We start from the raw sequence: 21781 nt of genomic DNA, 5'->3' as shown, positions 1-21781 counted from the left end.
AGTCTCCGTAGCATTGGTAGTCACTGGTGGCAAATGAGGTATATTCGCTCTATTTTTATCAGTGAAAAGGACTACAATACAACAGTTATTAGGAAAAAGACATGGACGTCTTTTCATTTATTAGTGAATTAAAGGGTAAATCTTACTGATAGTATTCCATTAAAACCAGAGGCAGGCAAGATTTTGCACGATGGGAGCACAGGCGAAGGTTGAGCGTTCGGTGCTCCATTCCCCACCCCGGCACCACGGAGCTGGGGTGCAGGAGCAGAGTCAGGAGGTACCTGCTCTGCAGCAACCCGACAATGTGCCTGTTTTGGGATTACTTCGCATTGGTTAAGAGTCACACGGAGACCTTTTCACATAACATGGTTCTCAATTTTTTTTTATATTAATTTCGGGGCAGGTTTTCAGAGGGATGAAGACCCACAGCTGTGACTTCCACACCTCCGAAAAATCAGACTGCTTATTTAGACGTAGAATTACCGGTTACAGATGAGCAACTTTCAGCAGCTCAAGTTCAAATTTAAGTTCAGCTTTCCCAGCATCTTTCCATCTCAGTCTGATTCACAAATGAGAATGCATTCAGCCTCAGCTTCCTTCAGAGGTACGTGGCGTGATTTCTCCATTCCTTTCTGTGCAATCATATAGATACTTGTACAGACTAAGAGGCCCCCACTTTATCAAACAATTTAACAAGGTGGTGTATAAGTGCATTGTATTTAGCTGCAGTGAAAAGAAGGAAAGCAACAGCTGCCTGAAACTGTCACCTTTCGTACTGAAACTGCAGTATCCAGCCTCATAATTTAACCCAGGCCAGGCAGAGGAGGTTAATCCCTGGGTCCTCATGGACCCAGCACAATTCGAAATCCTAAGGAGACCGGCCATATCCTGCAGTCGGCGGTGCCCGCTCCTGCAGCCAGATGTTTCTTGTACGGACACGGCGCCAGTTTATTCTCCGTCTGAGTTGTTTAACATACGGGCTTGTTACACGGGGAAAAAATAAGCAGATGCTCTGAAGAAAGAGCTTTTCTTCTAAACATACACGACTCCTCCGAACTCCTTCTCACACATATGTGCGTTTCTTACCATGTTTAGGGTTTAGCAGAGTATGTACAGCAACACAGTTTATCCTGACATTTTATAGGGTTTTTTCACCACTAACAAAGGAAACTGTAGTTACAGTCTATATCTAACTCGTTCTAGCTCATTTCTTTTTGCTTTTATAAAATCCTATTGAGCCTTTCTACCAGACTGTGAAGCTGTGCAGTTAATGATTCGGCTTACTAGACCACTGGTTATGCTTTAATTGGTGGAAGGTTTTTCGGGCTGCGTTTCTTAATCCTTCAGAAGCTTCTTGCTGCTGTCTTAGTCTTGTGGAAGCCTGAAAATGGAATATTAACCAGAAACAACTTCTTTTTGTCAGAACATTAAACGAGGGTTATGTACCTGTACAAAAATTGCTGTTATGAGAATTAATGGTAACATTATTATTTAAAAACAAATATCTTCTGAATATTTAACTAAAATAAATCTTTTAGATAAACTAGTCATTTTAAAACTCTCCTGGTGTTTTACTGTGCCTTTTCCATATGTATCATAATTAGAGCACATCACTTTTCTGTAGGAAACTCCAGCACAAGTTGTCCTTCAGCTTTATCTTAATAACTGGTCTGTCAATCATATTTTCTTCATGAAATTTCTTTTGAAAAACTTCCCTCTTTCCTCACAAAGGGAGGAGTCTTACCTCCTTTACCTATCTCTACAATCAAATTTCAAAACAGGGTTGAAAGAAAATAGGCCCTTTCTCACGCTGAGGTGGTTTACAATAGTTGATACATAATTAGTTAGAACCATGTTCTGTCATAGTCAATCAAGAGCGGAATCTGTCCAGGATTGAGAATACCTTCAGTGCTTTTTGGCAAATTTGATAAATATGTTTTAATCGCTGATACCTTAGAGAAAAAAATTTTGAAAGCACATAATTGTTTTAAAAGCTTTGGGTCCAGATCCATAAAGATTTGTAGCCATCTCACTCTTATGTAGGAACTCAGGCATGAGAACAGAAGTAAAAGCCTAAATCCACCGCGTTATTTAGTTGTCTGTCTTCCCATTGATTTTAGACACTCGTAAGAGCTTAAATTCCCAAAACTGAGTTTCAGAATGGGACTAAGACCTAAATCACTTCAGTGTTCTTGGTAAAGTTACAATAATTCACACTATATAATTAGCATCTTCTGATTGCCAGTGGCTTTTGCTGGTTTGTACTTTATTTTCCCCAAGGAACTGAGGCTTTTGTGGTCTGCGTCTGGGTCACCTAGGTGTATGAAGTTGGTGGTGGAGCAGAGCAAAGGGGAAAGGGATGCAAATTTTAGTAAATGACGTGACCTTGACTGATCAGCCCTTTCTGGCACAAGAGAGCCTGGAAAGCGCCTGCAGTGTTGTGCTAGAGGTGTGAAATCCTGGCGGGGCAGGGGAGCTAGCAGAGCATCTTACTCTTGTCACCTGAGACTAGACAGATTTGTAGTTACGACATGGACAACCTGAGAAATAAGTAAAATACAGAGGGGTACAGGGCTTTCTGAGAGCCTCTAAGGTAGAGGTGGGAGTGCACAGCCCCAGTGTTTGAGGAGAGTGCACTAAAATCAGTGTATATCATCCCAGTGCCTTCGGTGACTCTTACATTGACTCGCGTTCACAAATTCTTGTTCAATAATAAGAAAAAGCACTTCCCTAACTACCAGAGACTCTGAAATAATGGCTGATGTGTAAGCAGTAAAGAGGTGTTTCATCTGCGCTGTATCTCATAGTCTGCGGTTGCAAAAAGTAGCATTTAAAAGAGTAGTTGCAAATGCCATAATTTTAATCTTTGGCAGATTTCCATTGGCCCATAATATGAAAAAAACTGTAAAGACTGAAATTATATTTATATTGTTCCTACTTGTTTTTATTTGTTTTATCAGACTAAGGCTTAACTACTTTAAACAAACCAGCAGTGAACAAACATTTGACAAAGAGTTGTCAAAAGAATGAAAATCAGAGTAGTGGCTCATAATTTCTTTGAATTCATCTGTTTAGCTGAATTGCCATCATGGTATTTAGACAAAATTTTGCAGATGCATAATTTTTTGTTGTATTTATTAAAATAAGCCACAATAAAGCAACAGTTTTACTGCCTTTAAACTGCAATCTTAAATTTCTTTTATTTAGACAAACGAATCTGTTCTTTTTTTGACACCAGAGTATATTCATTAGAGGTTTGTCTTAACAAAACATTTTAACATATAGGAACACTTTGCTTTTAGACAGAATTGCCAGTTTTTAAAAGGTAATTGTTGCAAACGTGATTTCTTTCTGCAGGATAATGGATCTCCTGAAGAACATGCAATTTATGTTTGGGACCATTTTATTTCCCAGTCAGCTGCAGAGAACGTGTTTTTTGTTGCTCACAGTTATGGTGGACTTGCCTTTGTAGAGTTGGTAAGTGTAACTTCTCCATTGCCTTCTTTCCTGAAGTCTTTCACAGATTTTCTACATTCTTTGTGATCACATTCTTGAAAGCAGCCCTTTAGGAGCAGCTTTAAACCAATGGTCAGATACAGATCCGTGAGGATTTCTTTGCAGCTGCAAGGTCACTGCATTTTTCTCTGGTTTTGAGTTAGAAAATAAGGTCCCAAGTTTGCACAAACCTGAGAGACAGTGGGAAAACAAAACGCGTTGGATCCTCCTTGTCCAGGCTGTGTACCGAAAGGCAGCGCTCAGTGAGTTTCTGCTCTGGGGCAGAAGGACTGGAGGCGAAGACTGAGAACATATTAAGAACAGTTTTAAAGCAAAGTCACGTTAACAAATGGACCTTTTTGTATATAGATTGGAACTGAACACGAGGGGAAATTTGGGGGGTTTACCCAATTTTGCAGTTTTTCCACAAAGGTCTGCAGAAGTTGCTGGGAAGACTTTTTTGCCATTTATTGGGCTGTGGATAAACCCTGCAGTGGTGTAAGGTGGGGAGGACCCTGCTCAGTGTAAAGCTGCCCTGCCCCTGATGCTGGGACTGCTGAACATGCAGTTTGTCAGTCTTTCACCCTTTTATCCAAAGGCAAATTTGCTGACCCCATCTGGTGTACGAAGTTGCCTGTTGAACTTGTACACCATTCTTTTGAGTGTAGCTATAGTCTCCTCACTTAATTGTGTTTTACTGAAGAAAACTAAAAAAATTCCTGTTTATTGTGGAAACGTAAATTGCAGAACATTGCAGTTGGTTTTGTGGACACGGGAATCAGCAGACGTATATGTACATCTTTTGTCTATAACATGTTAGTTTAGTCTGACTGAAAGTTAGTAAAAGTGGTTCCTGCCTGAACGTAAGATGAATGCCTTAGTTAAGAAAAAGCACGCATGCATGAGTGTTTTGTTTTTAATCTTGTGCTGCTCTGAGTAGCAAGAAGAATCCAGAGCAGGACCACTTCTATTATTTTAAGAACTTAAGATTTTTGTTAACCCTTTTCATTTGTAGAAATTAAGGCCGTTTTGATTTTCCCTCTGCTTCCGGAAGAGTATTTTTAAAATATGTATGACGTAGACAGATTTGAGACTTGAGAACAGCTCAGCTGATCATTTTCCACAGGTATTTTATTACCAGGTCAGTAAATAGTCTCAAAACTAAACTTTTAAGAGACCAAATTAGTGAAGATGAGTAATTCCTTCTATAACCACAACTTTGGGCAAGAAACAGGTTGCGTTGCATGTGCCTGTTGCTCCTCGGATGCAATGAAGGGTAGGGAGCATCTCTTCTCTCTTGGCTTTCCTGAGCTGTGGTTGTGTTTCAGCCCAGGTTATTCTGGTGTGCCTCATCTGTCCAAAGTGAAGCGTTAGCAGAATTTCTGTAGGTTTTGTAAAGCCACGTTGTTTGGGTTGCCGGACGCCTACAGATACATACGCTTAGCACAGGGCGGGAATAAAAATCGGCTGGAGACCTTTCTCGGTGTTTCCTAAACAAAGTGCTTATTCGAAGGAGGCTTGGAGAGTTTTTCCATCACATTTCAGTCAATGGCTTGAAGTGGCATGGGTAACAGATGACCAACGTGTCGTTCCCATTTTGCCTGTTTCTCTTGTCACACTGGTGGATATTTCTTCACTTTTGTTCTACTTTAATATGAAGCACACAGATGTTTCAGAACAAGACTTGACTTCTGACCTTGGGGCTTCCAGGGTCAGGGTGCTCAGGGCCTGTGAAATTATCACAAGCTGAGCTAAAGTTTTTATCCATCACAGGAAGCAACCAGTAAGTAAGAAGTTAAAAAGGAGCTTTGTCAGAGAGACAAGATGGTCTCAGTAAGGGTCAGCTTCTGTAGTCTGCTGTCTCTGCAGGAGATGCATGCCTGAGAGGAAGAATATAATATATAACCATTGGCACATCACATATCTGTCATGCAAAACTAGACCTGAGAAGTATATTTAATGTAGCCCAATTGTTTTTTAAAAAATCAAAGGATATTAACAGCTGGTTTTGGTAGAGGTGGTTTGATATCTGAGGTCCACTGAAAGCATTTTAATTAAATAATGCGTACACTGAAGCAGATATCATTGAAATAAACCCTGACCTATTTTATCACAATATTAATTTGTAAGATTTTATTTTGTTATGATCTCCTTTCTCTTCAACTTTATATCCATATGGCACTTAGTAATTGCAAAGAGCTCAAAAAAAAAGAAATGGAGCAGCTGATGGGCAATTACTGTCTTATGACAAATACATATTCGATCACTTCACTTTCTTTCCTGCCTAGTGTGGGGGAGATGATGAGGGTGATAGAGCAGCTACACCATATAGCAACCGTACCACCTCTACACTTGCTATGCAAGAATTTTCGGTCAACTGATTCATAAAATTGTAGGTTACAGTAGTTATGGAGACCTGTTTCACAGCTGCTCCTTCTGCATCCATGCCTTTTACAGGAGAGCAGTGTGAAGCATATGGCTTTGATTTGGAGTGAAGGTTTCTGCCTGGGCCCTCTGCAATTTACTGTGCCCGCAGGGAAAAAGAAAACAAGCAAAAAAGTCCAAAAACATTTGCGTTTTCAATGCGTATCTTTTAAATTCACTTTGCATGTTCAGTGCTGCGAGGTCTGTCCTGATCGTTTGCAATCATCTCAGTCACAGAGATCCCCAGCTCATCACTTCGTCATGGTGCAAGGCTCTCGATGAAAACCCAACGCTCTGGCATTAAGCAGAGAAACCCAAAAAACCCTGATATTAAGCAGAGGCTCATTCGTGGTCGTTCGTGCCATCACATGAGAAGAGCTGCTGCTCCCCCGGAGCAGCGCGGGGAAGCGTTCAGCCTTGCAGGGGCAGGACACGTCTGGGTGCCCCTTTGTTTGCAGCTGCTAAGGGAGCTGGCAGAGGAAAAGCAGCTCTGCTCTGCCTCGTCCCTTTGCTCTGCAGGTTTCTGAAGTCCAGTGCTGGGATGTGGACATGCATTTTGGTGGGAAACTCAAGGTGAAAAGAGAGCAAACATGACCATCGCGTGTGAATAATGCTATAAAAGGAGGAGCGTTTTTGTTTACAAACCTTTGGTGGCCAAACCTGGTCTTCATTCCAAATTTCATCTCACCATAAAAATCAGGCTATGGTTTGGAAGTCCTTCATTAAACAAACCAGTAAAACTTGGCTGCAATTTTCAAATACATGCCACAGCATCTAGCATTTTTATTGGTCTTTGCAGCTTTTTAATCTACATTTTTGCATGTCTGTGATTACGAGATGTTAAGAAAAACAGGGTGAGTCGGTAATATCATGCTTGAATGCACAGAAACTGTTACCCAGTTACTGCAACGTAGGCACGCAATTTCTGTACCTTGCTGGGTCATAGATTACTAGGGGAATAATTGAAAGTGATTGAACATGTGTGGGAAGTAAAGTTCCACCAATAAATGTAATTAGTTGTATTGCTTATAGCTTGAATTACAAATGCTAATCATAAGCCATATGCTAAAATGTATCTTAATATTTAGTAATTAAAACTTTGTGTAATTGTGGTTTGAAATTAAATGTGCATCTAATAATATCTGCACGTAAATTACTTTTTGAATACACAGCACTAAAAATAGTTGTTGGGTCACTGTGTTCTGCTAATTATTGATTTTGAAAAACTCAAGCCATGATTCATGAACACATCTCCGCTTCTTACTTCTGTTATCCCTTACACAGTGTAGTCGGGGATTTATTTTCAGAAGCAGCTTGCTGTAGTTAACGGTAAATTGTGGAACTTTCCCAACTCCTAGCTTATAATAATTTTATGAAATTTAAGAGAAAGTGAGAATTTCAAGTTGATGGAGTCAATTTTATATTTAGTTTACAGAAAATAAGTTTCTGGTACAACGCCTCCTTTGAGTTTTTCTGCCAAATTTTGTGGGTTTACAATTATTTTGCTTTAAAAAGAATGTTTTCCCTTGTCATTGCCTGCATGAAAGACCCACAAGGGAGAAAAGATATATTGTGCCCCTACACCTACCTGAGTGCTGTGGCCATCTCCTGCAGATGTAATTACAGCATCAGGGCCTGGCCGCCTGTAGAGGGGAGAGAAAGGGTGGTCCCAGGATGCTGGGTGACATGTAAAACTAGCCGTGTCCATCATTATAAAAAACACATGACAACTACTCATTTCAGAATCACAAGAAGAATTGTTAAATCTAAGCTTTCAAAATTGTCAATTAGGTATTCAGTATCCTGAGATTTAAAAAAAAAAAAAAAAGATTTTGCAGAAGATTTCTCCCATTTGCCTCCTGTATTCCTGAGACCTCAGGCTTTGCATTTTCAAGGGTTTCCTCAGCACCTTACGGACCAGAAGCATAGCTTTTTTGTTTTAATTTTAGTTAAATAATATCTTTAATGAAAAAAAAGCAAAAAAACCACCAAATATCATGGGAATCGTGACAAAATTGTGAGAATCTGTAGTGGTATCTCCAGCTTACAGCATTCATACTGCTGTAAAAATACAAAGCGCACGGGGGAATGTAATATAATTAAATTAGGAGAAGGAAGGTAGGTTCATTGTCTTTGAGCAGATGAGAAACTATTCATTATGGTCTTTGTTGGCTAAAATGTTGGATGTATATATTGAGAATTTGCACAAAGGTGTAGATAAATGTGTGTGTGTGTGTGTGCACGCGTGCACGCATGTGTGTGTATTTTTAGGCAGCTTTGTTAAAAGGAGAGCCCTTAAAACGCACTGTTCAAATTACTGTATCCACTGTAGCATCCTAATTCCATCAAAATCAGCCAATTTTGTCCATTTGAAATAATTTTAGGTCCCTCATTTTGAGATACGCTCTGCAATACACTGCCACTTCATTTTGTTGTATTGTGCTGAGTACGGCGAGGACCTGACCCTGGCTAGAGCTGATAGGTGCCATAATAATAGCAATGATAAACGGACACCTGCTGAGCTACCTGGGAGTCTCTGAGGCTGCATCAGTATTCTGGCACAGGCAAAATGCAATTTAAGAGCCTTAATGACTGGGCTGTGAACCTGTCATTAGCTTTTCATTAATTTAATTTCCTGAAATTTCAGATTGAATGGTTTGTTATATTTGGCTTTTTATTTATATATACTTATGTAAGTATGTCTATCTACTTATTTTTTATATTTAGTTTGGCTCAAGAATTGATGAGCATAGAGCAGGTACTGTGGATATCCAACTCTTAATTCCCCTGGCTGACGTATTAAATCGAAATACATCTACTGTATGTAGATGTGTGGCAGAAACAACACGAGACCTGTGATGGTTGTAGGCAGCATGGGAGAGAGCTGGAAGTAGAGAGCTGAGAAGCAAAACACCTCAGTGACCAAGATCCATATTGTGAAGAAACAAGGCAAAATATCACTGTTTCTCAAGGCTTTGTGAGCATTAAAGAACAAAAAAAAAAAAAGAGGACGTTCTTTAAATGTTGAATGTCAGTTGGGAGAGCCGTATGGGATGCTGTCTTGTAGGTTTATGGGGACTTGGGTTATATGTCCAGTCTTTGGACATAGCATCTCACCCAACTCTGCCTGTTTTAGGTCTCAGCTTTTCCTGTGTTTTACACTTAAATTAGCACCTCTCTGAGACAGATCTGACTTAGGTAGGGACACTCAGAAAAATAAGTCTAAAAGTAAAAACAGGATCTTAATTCCATTTGGTTATTTATTTCAGCTATACTTTGTTGTGCTTCTTGGAAAAATGCTCCTTCCTCTGAAAAAGGTCAAACGAGAAATGAGGGTGGACAAGAGGAGCTAATGGAGAAACAGCAGTGGGTTGTGTAAAAAGGGTCGGACAGGACTGGGGTCAGTAGCCTTGGGGCAAATTTCTTTTGCTATTTCCGTTACTGACATGGGCACACAAAGTAAGTATGCGCTAATGAAATTGGCTCCTGGCATGAAGTGGTAAAGTCACCGTTGGTACTCAGAAGTAGAATTTCTGCAGTAATAGAAATTAAAGGAAATAATACAAACTTTAGGACACTTAGGCATTGACTGGCTAGTCATCTGCATTTGTGTATGAAGAGTGATCTCATCAACAGGGCACAGCAGGGATGGGGAAGCCCTTGGACATGCGGTTTCATCGCTGATGGCTGTAAGTGAATGACCCGATAACGCGACAAAAGAGCCAAATGTGATCCTGTGATTTGTTCACTCTTTCTATCCCAGGAAGGGAAATATTAATGCTGGCCAGCATGCTGGTGAGATTAATCTGAGATAATTTGAGACATTCAGGAGCTCGGTCCAGAAGAGATATGGGAAGAGGTGTCAGTACACTCAGAGCGATGGAGAGTCTATTTTACTAGCAACGATGAAGGATATGTGGACGTGCCGTGATGTGGTGCCACATGGAGATGTCCTACCTACGGTGAGCACCAGAATCAATATAGCCGTGGAAACAGCACACACACCCTCTAGGCTTATCAATCTTAATAAGAGCTGTGTAATCTGCTAATGCTCTTACATTAACTTTGGTAGCTGTTGAAGAAGAAGGTGGTTCGGCGTCTGTCCTGTATTTGCTACAGAAGCAGAGTTTAAAAAGCATGGCTTGTTCAGCCTGGCGAAGGAAAGCTTAGAGGGATTGGTAGCACTCTGCAAATACATCGGGAGAGTAAACAGCGGGGAGGGAGAGCCGTGTAAGCCAAAGAACAATGTTGGCACAGGAACAAATGGATTAAAACTGGTCATGAATAAATTTAGGGTGGAATTAGGTTTCTCACCGTTGGATGAGGAAGGCCTGTTTGGGAACAGGAGGACTGGGGCAAAGCTGCTACCCAGCGTGACCCACACATGGCAAGAGTTATGTGAGCAATTGGCTGGGACCGTCGGTCCTTGGTACGACCCAGGAGTCCGTGTTCCTGTGAAAGCCAGCGTGTGCAGGTGCGTGTTTTCAGCCGCAAACAATTGGACCCAGTTTGGATTAATTTTTCTGGAGTCGGCGCCTCTCTGATTCCAGGCTCACTCCGCTGGAAGCGCTGAGTTTGAACCAAAACCAGGTCAAACCCCCAAACACCAATGTTTGCAAACAAGTTTCTTCCCTCCTTACTTGTTTTTGGAAGTAGTGGACTCATTTTTGCTAATGCTTTCTGAAATGCACAAGCTTCAGCTTGCGGTAGAAAGCAACAGGGACCACAGATCCCGCGGTGAGGGGTTGCGGCAGGAAGGAAATTAAATGGTGGACTGAGCAAAAAATACTGAAGTATCTTAATACATGTCACTGCCTTCTGTACTGGGAGCAGCTTCTTGGTCACATTTGGCTTTTACTGGTACACACATACAAAAAGTGTGTGTGTGTGTATATACACACATATATATACATATATATGCATTTATATGCATATGTTGCCCATTTTAACACAGAGCAGATAAACATTCTAGGCCACTCTCAGCCTAAATAAATAAGCTGACAAGTGTACACTGGCATCATTATTTCACTTGCTACCGTTTATTCTTATTATCCATTTGCATTGTGGTAGCAGTCACATAGTAGTGCCTTGTCCTGAAGAGCTTGCAGTCCGGACGGATCATCTAACGGGAAGAGACAGAGGAATGATGAATGATTACCAAGCAGTTCAGAGCACCATAGCTGCATGTCCTTTTTCATTTTTTGGTGTTTTAGTTTAAATGCCGTGTAGGCATCCCCTTCCTCAGTTCATCCCCAGCCCTCTCAGCCTTGCTACTGGACAAGAGAAGAGGATGGCTGCAATGAAAGCCCAAGCGTTGGCCACTTCCAGAACAGGCTCGTGTTTTGAATATTCATCCCTCCTCGTTACCTTACTCTAGATAGCTTGCTCAGCCTCATTACTTTTTGCTTCCTCTTAATCATTTGCTAATGTAATATCTCATGCTTCACTCAGCTCAGTCCGTGGTCTGAGGCTAGCCATACGTATGCCCCTTCCCCAGTTCTTCCAAAAGGAGAAGGGCAGTGTTTCATGGACTGGAACGATATGCCGAGTACTAATTGCCGGCACCACCCATCATTACTTTACATTTCATTGGCCCGTTCATATCAATTTTCTAGTTTGACACCAAAGTTGGAGTGCTAATTATTAAATGAACAAAGAACTGGAGATGGGTAAAAGTTAGGGTTACTTGGAAATCCAGTTACTTGGGAATACGTGTCTGTATCCTATGGGATTTGGAGGTCGAAGAAATGGCACTTTCTGCATTTCTTTGCAGAGACTTTTCTAGAGTCGCATCATCTCACTAGTTGTGTATTTTTATAATTTCTTTGCATTGTTTTAAATTCCATGCACTACACAGTGAACGTTTATTTTTAGATTTCGGTATGAAGAGCTTTCTGATCTTTAGCAGTTGTTCTCGTACTTCCATACCCTTGTTCTTTTGTTGCCCAACTATATATAACTAGGACTTTTTTTTTTTCTTTTTTCTTTGTATTCCTGTCTGAATTCAGTACTATTTGTCAACATTTCTCTGGTAGTATGCTGAGAATTGAACTCCGTATTTTAAGTGCAGTTACTATAGTTAGCCCAAGGTGAACTTCAGTACCTTTGTTCAGCTGTGCAATATTTTGGTCAATACAGCCAAAATGGTACTAGATTTTTTTTTTTCCAAAGTTTATTTGCATTTGGTACCGCTAATGTTCATGCATCCCTCAGAGTATTTTAGCGTTCTCAATTTCCCTTTCCCCCGTGGTACTGAATGTAGTAGATTATTTTTTCCCCCTCAACAATATTATCTCACATTCTTCCAAATTAAATCTAGCTGCGTTGTGGCCCTTGTTGTGTGGGATGACAAACTAGATCGTCATAACAATCCCTTTTGTGCTACAGGTCTATGAAACTTGGAAGCTCGTTTTGTATTTCTTTCATGCCTTGCTTCTCTTGGCAGTTTCTCCCGCTTTAATGTCACCTGCAAATTTAATTAATTCCAGATCATTAATGAAGATGTTAAATAAAACCATATTTGGCATCTATCCCTATACCTGACTAAAAACTTCCTTCTGGCTCAATAAATTCCTTTGTATTGGTATCCTTTCCTGCATTGTTTCAGCTGTTTTAAATTCTGCAAGACAGTGTACTTATCAGTCAGTTTATTTTTCATTTCAAATTCTAGCTTTGAAGGGGGAGAAAAAAAAGCCAAAGCCAGGACTGTGTTCAAAGAACACGCTGCTCGTCCTTTCAGTTGTGCAGGTAAACTTCAGCCCTTGAGCCTATCAAAGCCGATGGGGCAACATCTGTGTGCAGCCATCTCCTTAAAATGTGTGGAGTACACCGTTGATCCCAACAGTTAACGCCAGGACAACTGGTTTTCCTTAGTTTCTTGCCTAGCTATAAATTTCCTCACTGGTTGCCCAAACTTCCCAGGAGTTACAAGTTGTCATCTCCAGATGTGCACCTCTGTAGAGGCGTTTTGTCTCTGAACCGTCTCATACTCACCAGAGTTCTTCCAGACACTGGGGGAACGCATCAGTGGTTACAGGAGACAATTCTTCTGTCCTGAACCTCTGAGAAAAGTGCCGGACGCTGAACGTCTTTGCCTTCTCTCTGATGTAAAGCTATTTCAGCCCATCTCTTTTTTTGCCTCCCCGAGGTGAATTCCTGGGACAGCTGGTGCACGTGCTGTCCTGCCCCTGAGTCCTGCTGCATAAATAAAAAGTCCCGTCTCCCGTTTTCCTAGACAGACTTACTAGCGCTTCACCCCATTCAGGCTGATCTTCAGACTTTGCCTTCTTAATCTTGTAAAAATCTTCTATGAATGCACATCTTCCTTTTTATTTTATTTAATCCACCTGTTTCTTACCAGCAGATGTGTCTTTCTGCTGTGGTATTGCACCCTTCAGTTTTCCCCGTCATCTGCAGATGCCTCTTTTCTGGCCGTGGTGCAACAGGGCAGAAAAACGAAATTTTTAGAACACCGCTTTATGCAGATGCGGTCGTTGCATCTATAAATGGCCACGCATCGGACTGACTGGAGGTTCACACAACATGAGTGCTGTGGTTTTTTTCCCAGCAGGTACACTATGAAAAACCCTGGCATGTTATTTAACTTTCTAGGTTGTTATACTTATCTCTCTCTAGATTGGTTTGGGGAGCAGCTTATAATGCTAAAGATTTTACAACATATGACATCATCACAGTGTAAAGGGATTGCAGTTCTTTTTGAATGTGTATATGAACACTAATAAAGAAGAAAATTAAGAGTTTTGGATTTGCTTATACGATGAAGAAAGTGGGAAAATCACATGTATTATTCCCTGGCAAGTTTTGTGGTGCATTTAGATTATTTTATCTGAAATATTAGGCTGTTTTAAATTCTGGCGGTTTTTTTTTCAAATGGAAAAACCATTTAAAAAAAAAGGAAGTTGTCTCACTGTTATTTCATACTTTTTCCCATTTCTGTGACATGATCTTATGCCGATAAGACTACACGAGTGTATTGTGTTACTGTTAATTTAAATGTTAATTATGGTGAAAAGTGTATGTATGGCTTTTGTGTGGAACAGTAGAGATTTTATAAGACTTTAAGACCCGGTTTAGTGGATCAACCAGGGGAACTGCAAGTTAATAATATATTAGGCATTGCAAATCCAGGTGGAGTAAAAGGAATCCAAACATGCTCTGGCGAAGGGAGCTCTGAAACTGTGGTACTATAAGAAGCAGCTGGAATTTGCATTTTATCTTAGAACTTTCCTTTCTTTAATCTAGTGAAGATGTGTTACATAGCTCTTTCAGTATATTAGTGAAGTATTTTAATATTAATAATAGCATGACTACCAGTGTTTAAATGTTAAAATAATCCTATTTAAGGGCTTTGCTTGAATGTGATATGAAGTAAAAATATGTAAGCAGATTTTGCACATACATTCGTTGAGAAAATTGTGCTTTTAACACTGCAGAACTGAACTGAGATTTTAATGCAAAGTGTCAAAACGCAGGAGTAAAATTTCCTCATAAATACATGAAAAATAAATAGTTTAGTTAGTTAGTTATTTTTCTGTCTTTTCCATTTTCCAAGGCAAATTAAATGTAATAGTGAATCTCAGTATCCTGCAGTATCAGGATACAAAGTGCATGAGGTTTTTACAAGCTTGATTAAGCCAAGGCATTTTACTTGCTTGTCGATATCTGGATTATATTTTGTCCTGGGGTGGCTCTAGCCATCTGACAGGAGTATTATACCTTTGTGCTATGAAGTCGGGAGCCGCTACTGATCTTTAAAAGCGGAGTTTCTTCAGAGGAAAAGTTTTTTGCCTGTTCCTTCATCCTCCTCCTTTCTCTCCCCATCCCTTTCCCAAGAACAGATGATGAATAACGTTTAGGATTATTCCCTACAAGCCTCCGTGGGAAGACTTGTTATTTTAGCAATTTTGAGGTAGTTACCAAGTCATTGGTGAACCTGTATGGTCCTGTGGTCATGAATATTGCTTTGTGCACCTTTACCAAGTTTTACTCCACTTTGGAGTGCTTTTGAAGTATTAAAGTTATATGTCAGCTGCTTTGCTTAAGATCCTTAGTATATTCTTGAATTCCTTTAAAACATAGTCTAAAACAGTTGAGGGTACAAAAAATATAATTACAATATTATTTGACAGAATAAATTTCAATCAACAGAGTGATGATTGTGATGATAGTTCTCTGGCATTGTTCTTGTAAACGATAAACCTTTTATTTTTTCCTACATCACCGAGCACTTTACTGAGTAGGTTTTAAAAAAAAAATCAAATGTTCTTGTAAACGATAAACCTTTTATTTTTTCCTACATCACCGAGCACTTTACTGAGTAGGTTTTAAAAAAAAAAAATCAAAATATCAAAATAATGAAACAAAACTCCAGCCGCCCCCCTCTCGGTCCCTACCCCGGCGGGCACATAACTTCCAGTGCTTTACAAGGTGTTGAAGTACAGAGATTATATTTTCTCAGCCTTAAAAAAAGGCACTTGTTAATTTAACCCTCAGTAATGTTATTTCACTTCACCGTTGCTGTCTACAGCCCCGGCAGATTTTTTTTTTGAACCAGCTGTTGAAAATAACCTAGTTTAAAGAGTTCACGGCTGAACGTGAGGGATTCATCATTATATATTTACTGTCTGAGGCTGATATAGCTGTAAGGTTTTTCAGATGCCATTGATCTATTGCGCATGTTCCCTCCCCGGGTTGCAGGACGTGCTTCTATTTGCATAAGGCCCTGGGCAAGGTTCTTTCTTGCATTGATTGGCCTGTCCAAGGGAGCCTGATGTGCTCCTGCATTGATCACCCTGTCTTTTCTTGGAAGGCAGTGTTACGCCGAGTTCATCTCAAACATTCTAGGGAGAAGGGAAAACTTTACTGCAGATGTCTCAATTTTATTCAGATGTCCCTTTGAGTATAGGCCTTTTTTCGCCCCCCCCCCCCCCCTTTTTTTTTTACCTTCAGGATAAGTATTTTTTTCTTTTTCTTTTTTAATTTGGATGTGTTTCCGCAGTTATAGCACAGCATAGACCAGAGTGTACTGAAAAGCTCTGTTAAATAAAATCGTCATTACGTACACCATTTATTCCATGCTGTGGGTTTTGTTTTTTTTTAAAACAATGCCTATAGCTTCCGGCAAAAATCAAAACTACTCTCTCTTCAAAGAGTTTGCAATTATAAGAGGAGACTTAATCTAAGGCTGTGTGTGCTGGTGTCTTTGCTTAGATTAATATTGTCAGTTTGTAACTTCCGTGATTTGTACTAAATTTTCTTCAGTCTTACAAAAATACTAAAAGATGGCATCTTCAGAATAAAACTGCAGTTGGATTTTGGCTTTCTGGAGCTGTACTTCAAAATGAATCACAGCAGGTAAATTGCTGAGCAGACCGATGAGTGATCAGCTCTGTGTTGATCAGAGAGGACAAATGCTTCCTTACAATGTCCTTGTTGTTACCAACGTGGTATGTCAGGGGCTGGCTTCCGAAACCCGGGTTTGGCCGCCGGGTTCTTGGCTCGCCCTTGTAGGGGAAGGAGCTTTTCAATGTCTCCTGCGATAACAACCCATATTCAGGAGCTCTGAAATCCACCGCTGCAATTTCTGAGCCCCACACATTTGCCTACGTGCCTAATTGTGGGAAAGACGCCCGTTACTATTGCCCACCAAACCTATTTCTGTGGTCAGAAAGTGATTTGGCACGTGGACTTGCCCGCAGGTACAGGTGAAATGGGGTTATACCCAAAGGGTGGCTCATATCTAGTGAATAAGCTGACATGTGAACCTTACCAAGCGCGTGATAGTACTGCACGTTGGTGAAAAACAAAACGTTACGGCAGCGTTCCCGTCCTACAGAGCACTGAGCATCACAGAGCCGTTCCTTCAGCATTTTTAAAAAATTTACTGTGGATATTTTTGTGGATGCCGTAGAATTTTCTCCAAAGGAAATAAGTATTCAGAGATACACAGCTGAGATCATATTAACGCTATTACATAAATTACGCAGGTTTTTTTTTTTATCGCTTGGATTATAGTTTCCTGTCTTTCACAGAAGCAATAATGTATTGCATTGTATTGCGATACTTTGGCTTAGGGAACATATTCCTTTGGTCATTCGGTGAAACAAAACTTAGATAAGTATAATTCAGGTAGCGTATATGAAATTTCATCTTCATTATCATGCAAATGCAGTGAGAATGTAACATTTCCCAAGATGTCATTTGACTATTAGGATCTTTAGAAAATGGCCTCTCAAAGCCACAAAGCTAATATTCCAGAAGAAAGCTATATAATACCTAAAAATTGTCTATCCTTATTCTATATGAATAACAAATGTAATAGGACAGGCCATTATTAAAATCGCAAAAGAATGTGTTGACCTATTGGTACAGAGGATCTTTTCTGATTTTTGCATCGATGATGAATTCTGAGCTTTCCGTAGCATAGAGGATGAACATGCAAATACAGACTTCAAAAATCTGCAGGGGAAAAAAAAAGTTGGATAGTAACTGGAAATCTGTTCTGTTTTGTTTCAGTATATAAATGAAATCGGTGCATATTTATACCGATAACTATTTTGTTATACGTAGCAATATCCTATGCGGGTGTTACAGATACTGTGTGTCTGCATTGTGCACAGATTGTGCATCTGCAACACTTTTCACTTATTTTAAGATGTCTTCTGCTGATATTTGAGTCAATGAACGTAGAAGATGGGCACAGGCTAAATATGAGCTGACCTCTCAAGTGGGGAGTGGAACTTGCTTTTAATTCTGAAATAAAAGAAGAGTCTGAGTATCTCATAGCAGCCCATTATCTGCGTTATTCAGTTGAAGAAAAATGCTGGACTTGCTTGTATGTGTGAGCTATGCAGGGCGATGAGACCCAAAAAATTTCTGGTAGCAAAAGAGATCTTTTGCAAACAAACAGCTTCAGTTTTGAAAAAGAAAGGGTGGGACACGATTGTTTATAAGCAATTAAAATGAAGAAAAGAAATCCAATCTCTTACTTCAGGTAGAAGTACTCTCTGGGAATAAAGTATCCGTAGCATGCATAGCGTTGTGCTGTTAAACGAAGCGGATGCCCTTAGAAAAACGTGACGAAGATGTATATAGGTACTTCCAGAGTTTCCGATACCCTCTGTGGATGTTGTATAGCGAGATTTTTCTCAGCAGGTATTTGCAGCCCCAAGTGATGTTCTGGATGTGTTGAAATAAGTGTTTTGAATGGGTTTTAATAATTGCTTGATTGCTGGGCATCTTCAGCATCAGGCATGCGAGTGAGTCCTTTTACTGATAAGATCTGAGTAAAATAGAGCAGCACAAGGTAAAAACCCGTATTTTTAAGTTTTCCTGTGACAGATATAACTTCCATGACAAAAAGTGGTATTTTCCAGACAGAGGGCAAATGTTTTCAAAATAAGTATACAAAGAATGAAATTCCAAAGTCTGTGGTTTTTTTATTTTTAGTTTGTAAAACCGTAGTATTTAAAGACTGGAAAAATTGCAGAGGATGTCTGAAGTGTCATCTCTCTCCCGTGTCACTGAGACATTTTCATTTTACAGGCACGTTACTGAAGATAAGAGGTGGTTCTGTGTTGTTTTGCTAGGGAGATCTTTTCAAAGTCCAGGTACTGCTAATGTGGCAGATACCATGCAGCAATTAAAAATGTTTTTCGCTACTTCATTCCCACCTAAACATTTTTCCTTCCCATGCATCGTACATTCGTGGTATCTGCCCTTCACTCAAAACCTTTTGATGATCTAACTGGCAAACTTCCATCACATGCAAGATACGCTAGTGCATTTTTTAAAAGACATTTAAGTTTATTTCTGCCCCCCCCCCCCCCCCTTTTTTTTTTTTGAGGTAAAATGGGGTGTTTAAATGACAAAGACTTGATCAAGAACTCCTCGATGCTTCTGATCTGGTGCAGCAGCCTGAGGAGGGAATTGATAGAGCCTCCCTGTCTCACTCCAGAAATGCTGATTTTCTGTCATGTTCGTATTTTGAGGAGAGGCTGCTCTGGGCGCGATACAGACTGCTTAGCACCAGATTTAGTGGGGTCACCGTTTGAGCCCTACTTTATTGCTGAAAGGGTAATGGGTGGTGGTGTTCGTCAGAGTAATGCGTAATAAAGACAGAACAATTAGAATCGTCCTGCTCTGCAGACTCTCATGTTGCTTCCCACCGCCTCTCTTTCTGCAGGAAAAAAAAAAGCAATTGTCCTGTTTAAGTAGAGGCTAAATCCTTATTTGGCTGGACAAAACCGATTTTTATTGCATGGCATAGAAAACAATTATGTAAGTTATTATTTGCAGTGCTTTGGATTGCACTTCTTTTGTATGCACTTGATACATTTTTATATTTTGCAGCATTCTGCTAAGTACAATCTAAGTGAAGTTTTTTACTCTAATTGTGAAGCAAGTGCTATAGAAAAAAAGAAATTTGAAATTTCAATGTCACTATATTTGGTAGATTCGTATGAATCTGTGGAAGGGGATAGCAAGTCTGTAGTCTGTAACTGCACAAAATTAAAATTAGTTATATAATGCACATTCCTCGAGATACCGTATTTTGAAAGAAAAAATCTTTCTGCCTTCTGCTTCTCTTTCATACATACTAAAGTAACTTTTCGCAGTTTAAACAAATATTTCTAAATCAGGTAGCTCAGGAGACGCATCCCATAGGAAAAAGCATCCGCTTGCATTCGGTAAGCCAAATGCATACGGGCATATTCCACAGTTTGCTGCTCTGTGCGTCTCCCTGGCCGTGCACATCTTCACAGGCGATTACACGTAGTGCATATTATCGGTATAAAATTCTTAATAAGTTTTAGCAGAGTAATTTCTATAGCATCAAAGACCTATTGATGCTGGTAATGCAGGAGGTGTGTTTCAGTCTTCCCCTGTTTCCCCCTGACCTCCCGCACATCGACACACTCCCCTTCAATCATCCCTCTTCCACCCAGCTGTATCCCAAGTGAAACTTTCCAGGCTGCCAGCAGCAAACGCTCGCCGCGCGCCCTTGCACGGCGGCGTGCATCCCTTTCCTCCCTTTTCGGCTAAGCCAGCGCGCCCCAGCCGCACGCTCCAAACAGCAGAAGTGCCCAGGTCCCAAAAAAGCCTCCATTTTGATTTTAACCCTCCTTGCAGTGCGGAGATAATGAGCGATGCTGAGGGGACGTCAGTCTTCGGGTTCCTCTTTTCTTTTGCTGGTGTCATTCACGCCACGCACATGCCCGCGCGGGGCTGCGCCTTGTGCGTGCGCTCCCTGTCCTCAAATGAACAGCGCGGGGCCTGGACTCGGGGTAAATAACAACTGCTTTCCTCTGCAAAATTAACTTTTGTCAGCCGGCCCAAAGTGTAACCCCGTGTCACATTTTCTGCAGTAGGTTGACACCCTCGGGCACGAGGGATCACGCGGTGCTACGGCAAGCGACCTTGTCTTTTCATCTCTTCCTCAAAATAGCCGTTAGCATCCTTGTGCGTGAAAGGGGAAAATAATAAAAACTTTCTTAACGTCTGTAATAGGTAACTGCGCTTCCACCTCCCGCCTCCCAAACCGTTTTGTGCTGAGCTGAACTGTGCCGGGGTTTGGGATGGATTCCGCGGGCGGCAGCACCGTGAGTCTCCCAAAAAAATGTTTATTGATAGTAGCCATCGATGCAGCATCTGCTGTAAAATGCAGTTGAATTATTTCAGTTGATGTTGCTAACTTTTTCAGAATGCTAAATTACTGCTAAAATCTAATGACAAAAACTTCCAAATCCATCTTTTATGGCTACGTTCTCAAATTAAGCCTAAATGTGTATGTGCCATTTAGAGATTTTAATGAATCTTACACAATTAAAGTTTCATCGGCAATTGTACCCTAATAGTTATTGTAAGGTGTCTAAATACGTACCTACTGTCATTCTGAACACTGCGTTTCCAGCCATTTGTCTCTTAAACTAATGCATATTTGCCGCCTTCACTTTAAACAGGAATCAATTTATAATGCACATTGTAATCTTTTTGTAAAAGCCTAATTATGTACATTGCTTTTTAAAATGCAAGGATGGGAATAAATGTCTATTAATGCTTTACATGGAAAAACAGAATACAAACATCTTGTGATCTGAATATATTTATAAATAGTCACTTGCATTTTTTATGCAAATGAAATTGGGCAGCACTGTCAGGCTTTAATTTTTTTCCTTTTTTTTTTTTAACACTATTATGCGAATGGCTTATTTGACATCTCATATATGTCTTTTTGTAATGTTTGAGGCTTTTTCCATGCACCTGTAACTGGTGCCATCTTGTATCGTTCTTTTATACCTTTTGTCTTTGTTTCCTTATTTTATTGCCTGTACTTCACGGAAGACGTGAATGCTAATGAACATATGACGTATACCATCATTCACAAGATGAACAGATAGCTTTCTCTCTTTGTCAAATGTTTATGCAGTAAAATGAAAAATTAAACAAACCTAGCGTGACTCCGTTGTAATTTCAGCTGAAATAAAACACATGCTGAAGTTTTGTAGAGTTTTTCCCGTCAGAGAGAAATTTTTGGGAGTGCTAAGGGATTATTTTTTATATCCGAAGAGTAAAGTTTGAGGTAATTTGCTAAAAGGCACAGAAGTTATATTACAAAATTGTTGATACTGGACCGCAATGAAGTCTAAATAGTGTTAACCCCCAATTAACAAAAAAAGGGGGGAAGATGTCAAAACACTCATTACAGCTTTAATTATAATTTCTGACTGATTCAAAACCTTCTGCCTGCCTCCTGGCCGCTCCAGCGTAGCCATTCAGCCCCCGCCGCCCGCATCGTGTTTTCGGCAGCCCCCGTTAGGCACCTCCGCCCCCGGCGCGTCCG

General features: G+C 40.3%; 1 protein-coding gene across 1 annotated transcript in view; it reads left to right on the top strand.

Annotated features, from left to right (window-relative positions):
• The window catches only part of FAM172A (family with sequence similarity 172 member A), a 257761-nt gene that overhangs the window by 140022 nt on the left and 95958 nt on the right, over positions 1 to 21781 (top strand). The window contains exon 7 of the mRNA XM_009288276.1: positions 3358 to 3477. Within this exon, the coding sequence (XP_009286551.1) occupies positions 3358 to 3477 (120 nt within the window). The remainder of the gene's footprint in view (positions 1 to 3357; positions 3478 to 21781) is intronic.

This window comes from Aptenodytes forsteri, unplaced genomic scaffold (assembly GCF_000699145.1).
Source record: "Aptenodytes forsteri isolate BGI_AS27 unplaced genomic scaffold, ASM69914v1 Scaffold41, whole genome shotgun sequence".
Lineage (NCBI taxonomy): Eukaryota > Metazoa > Chordata > Aves > Sphenisciformes > Spheniscidae > Aptenodytes > Aptenodytes forsteri.
The sequence above is the reverse complement of the archived record's forward strand: the minus strand, read 5'-3'. Positions and strand labels throughout refer to the sequence as shown.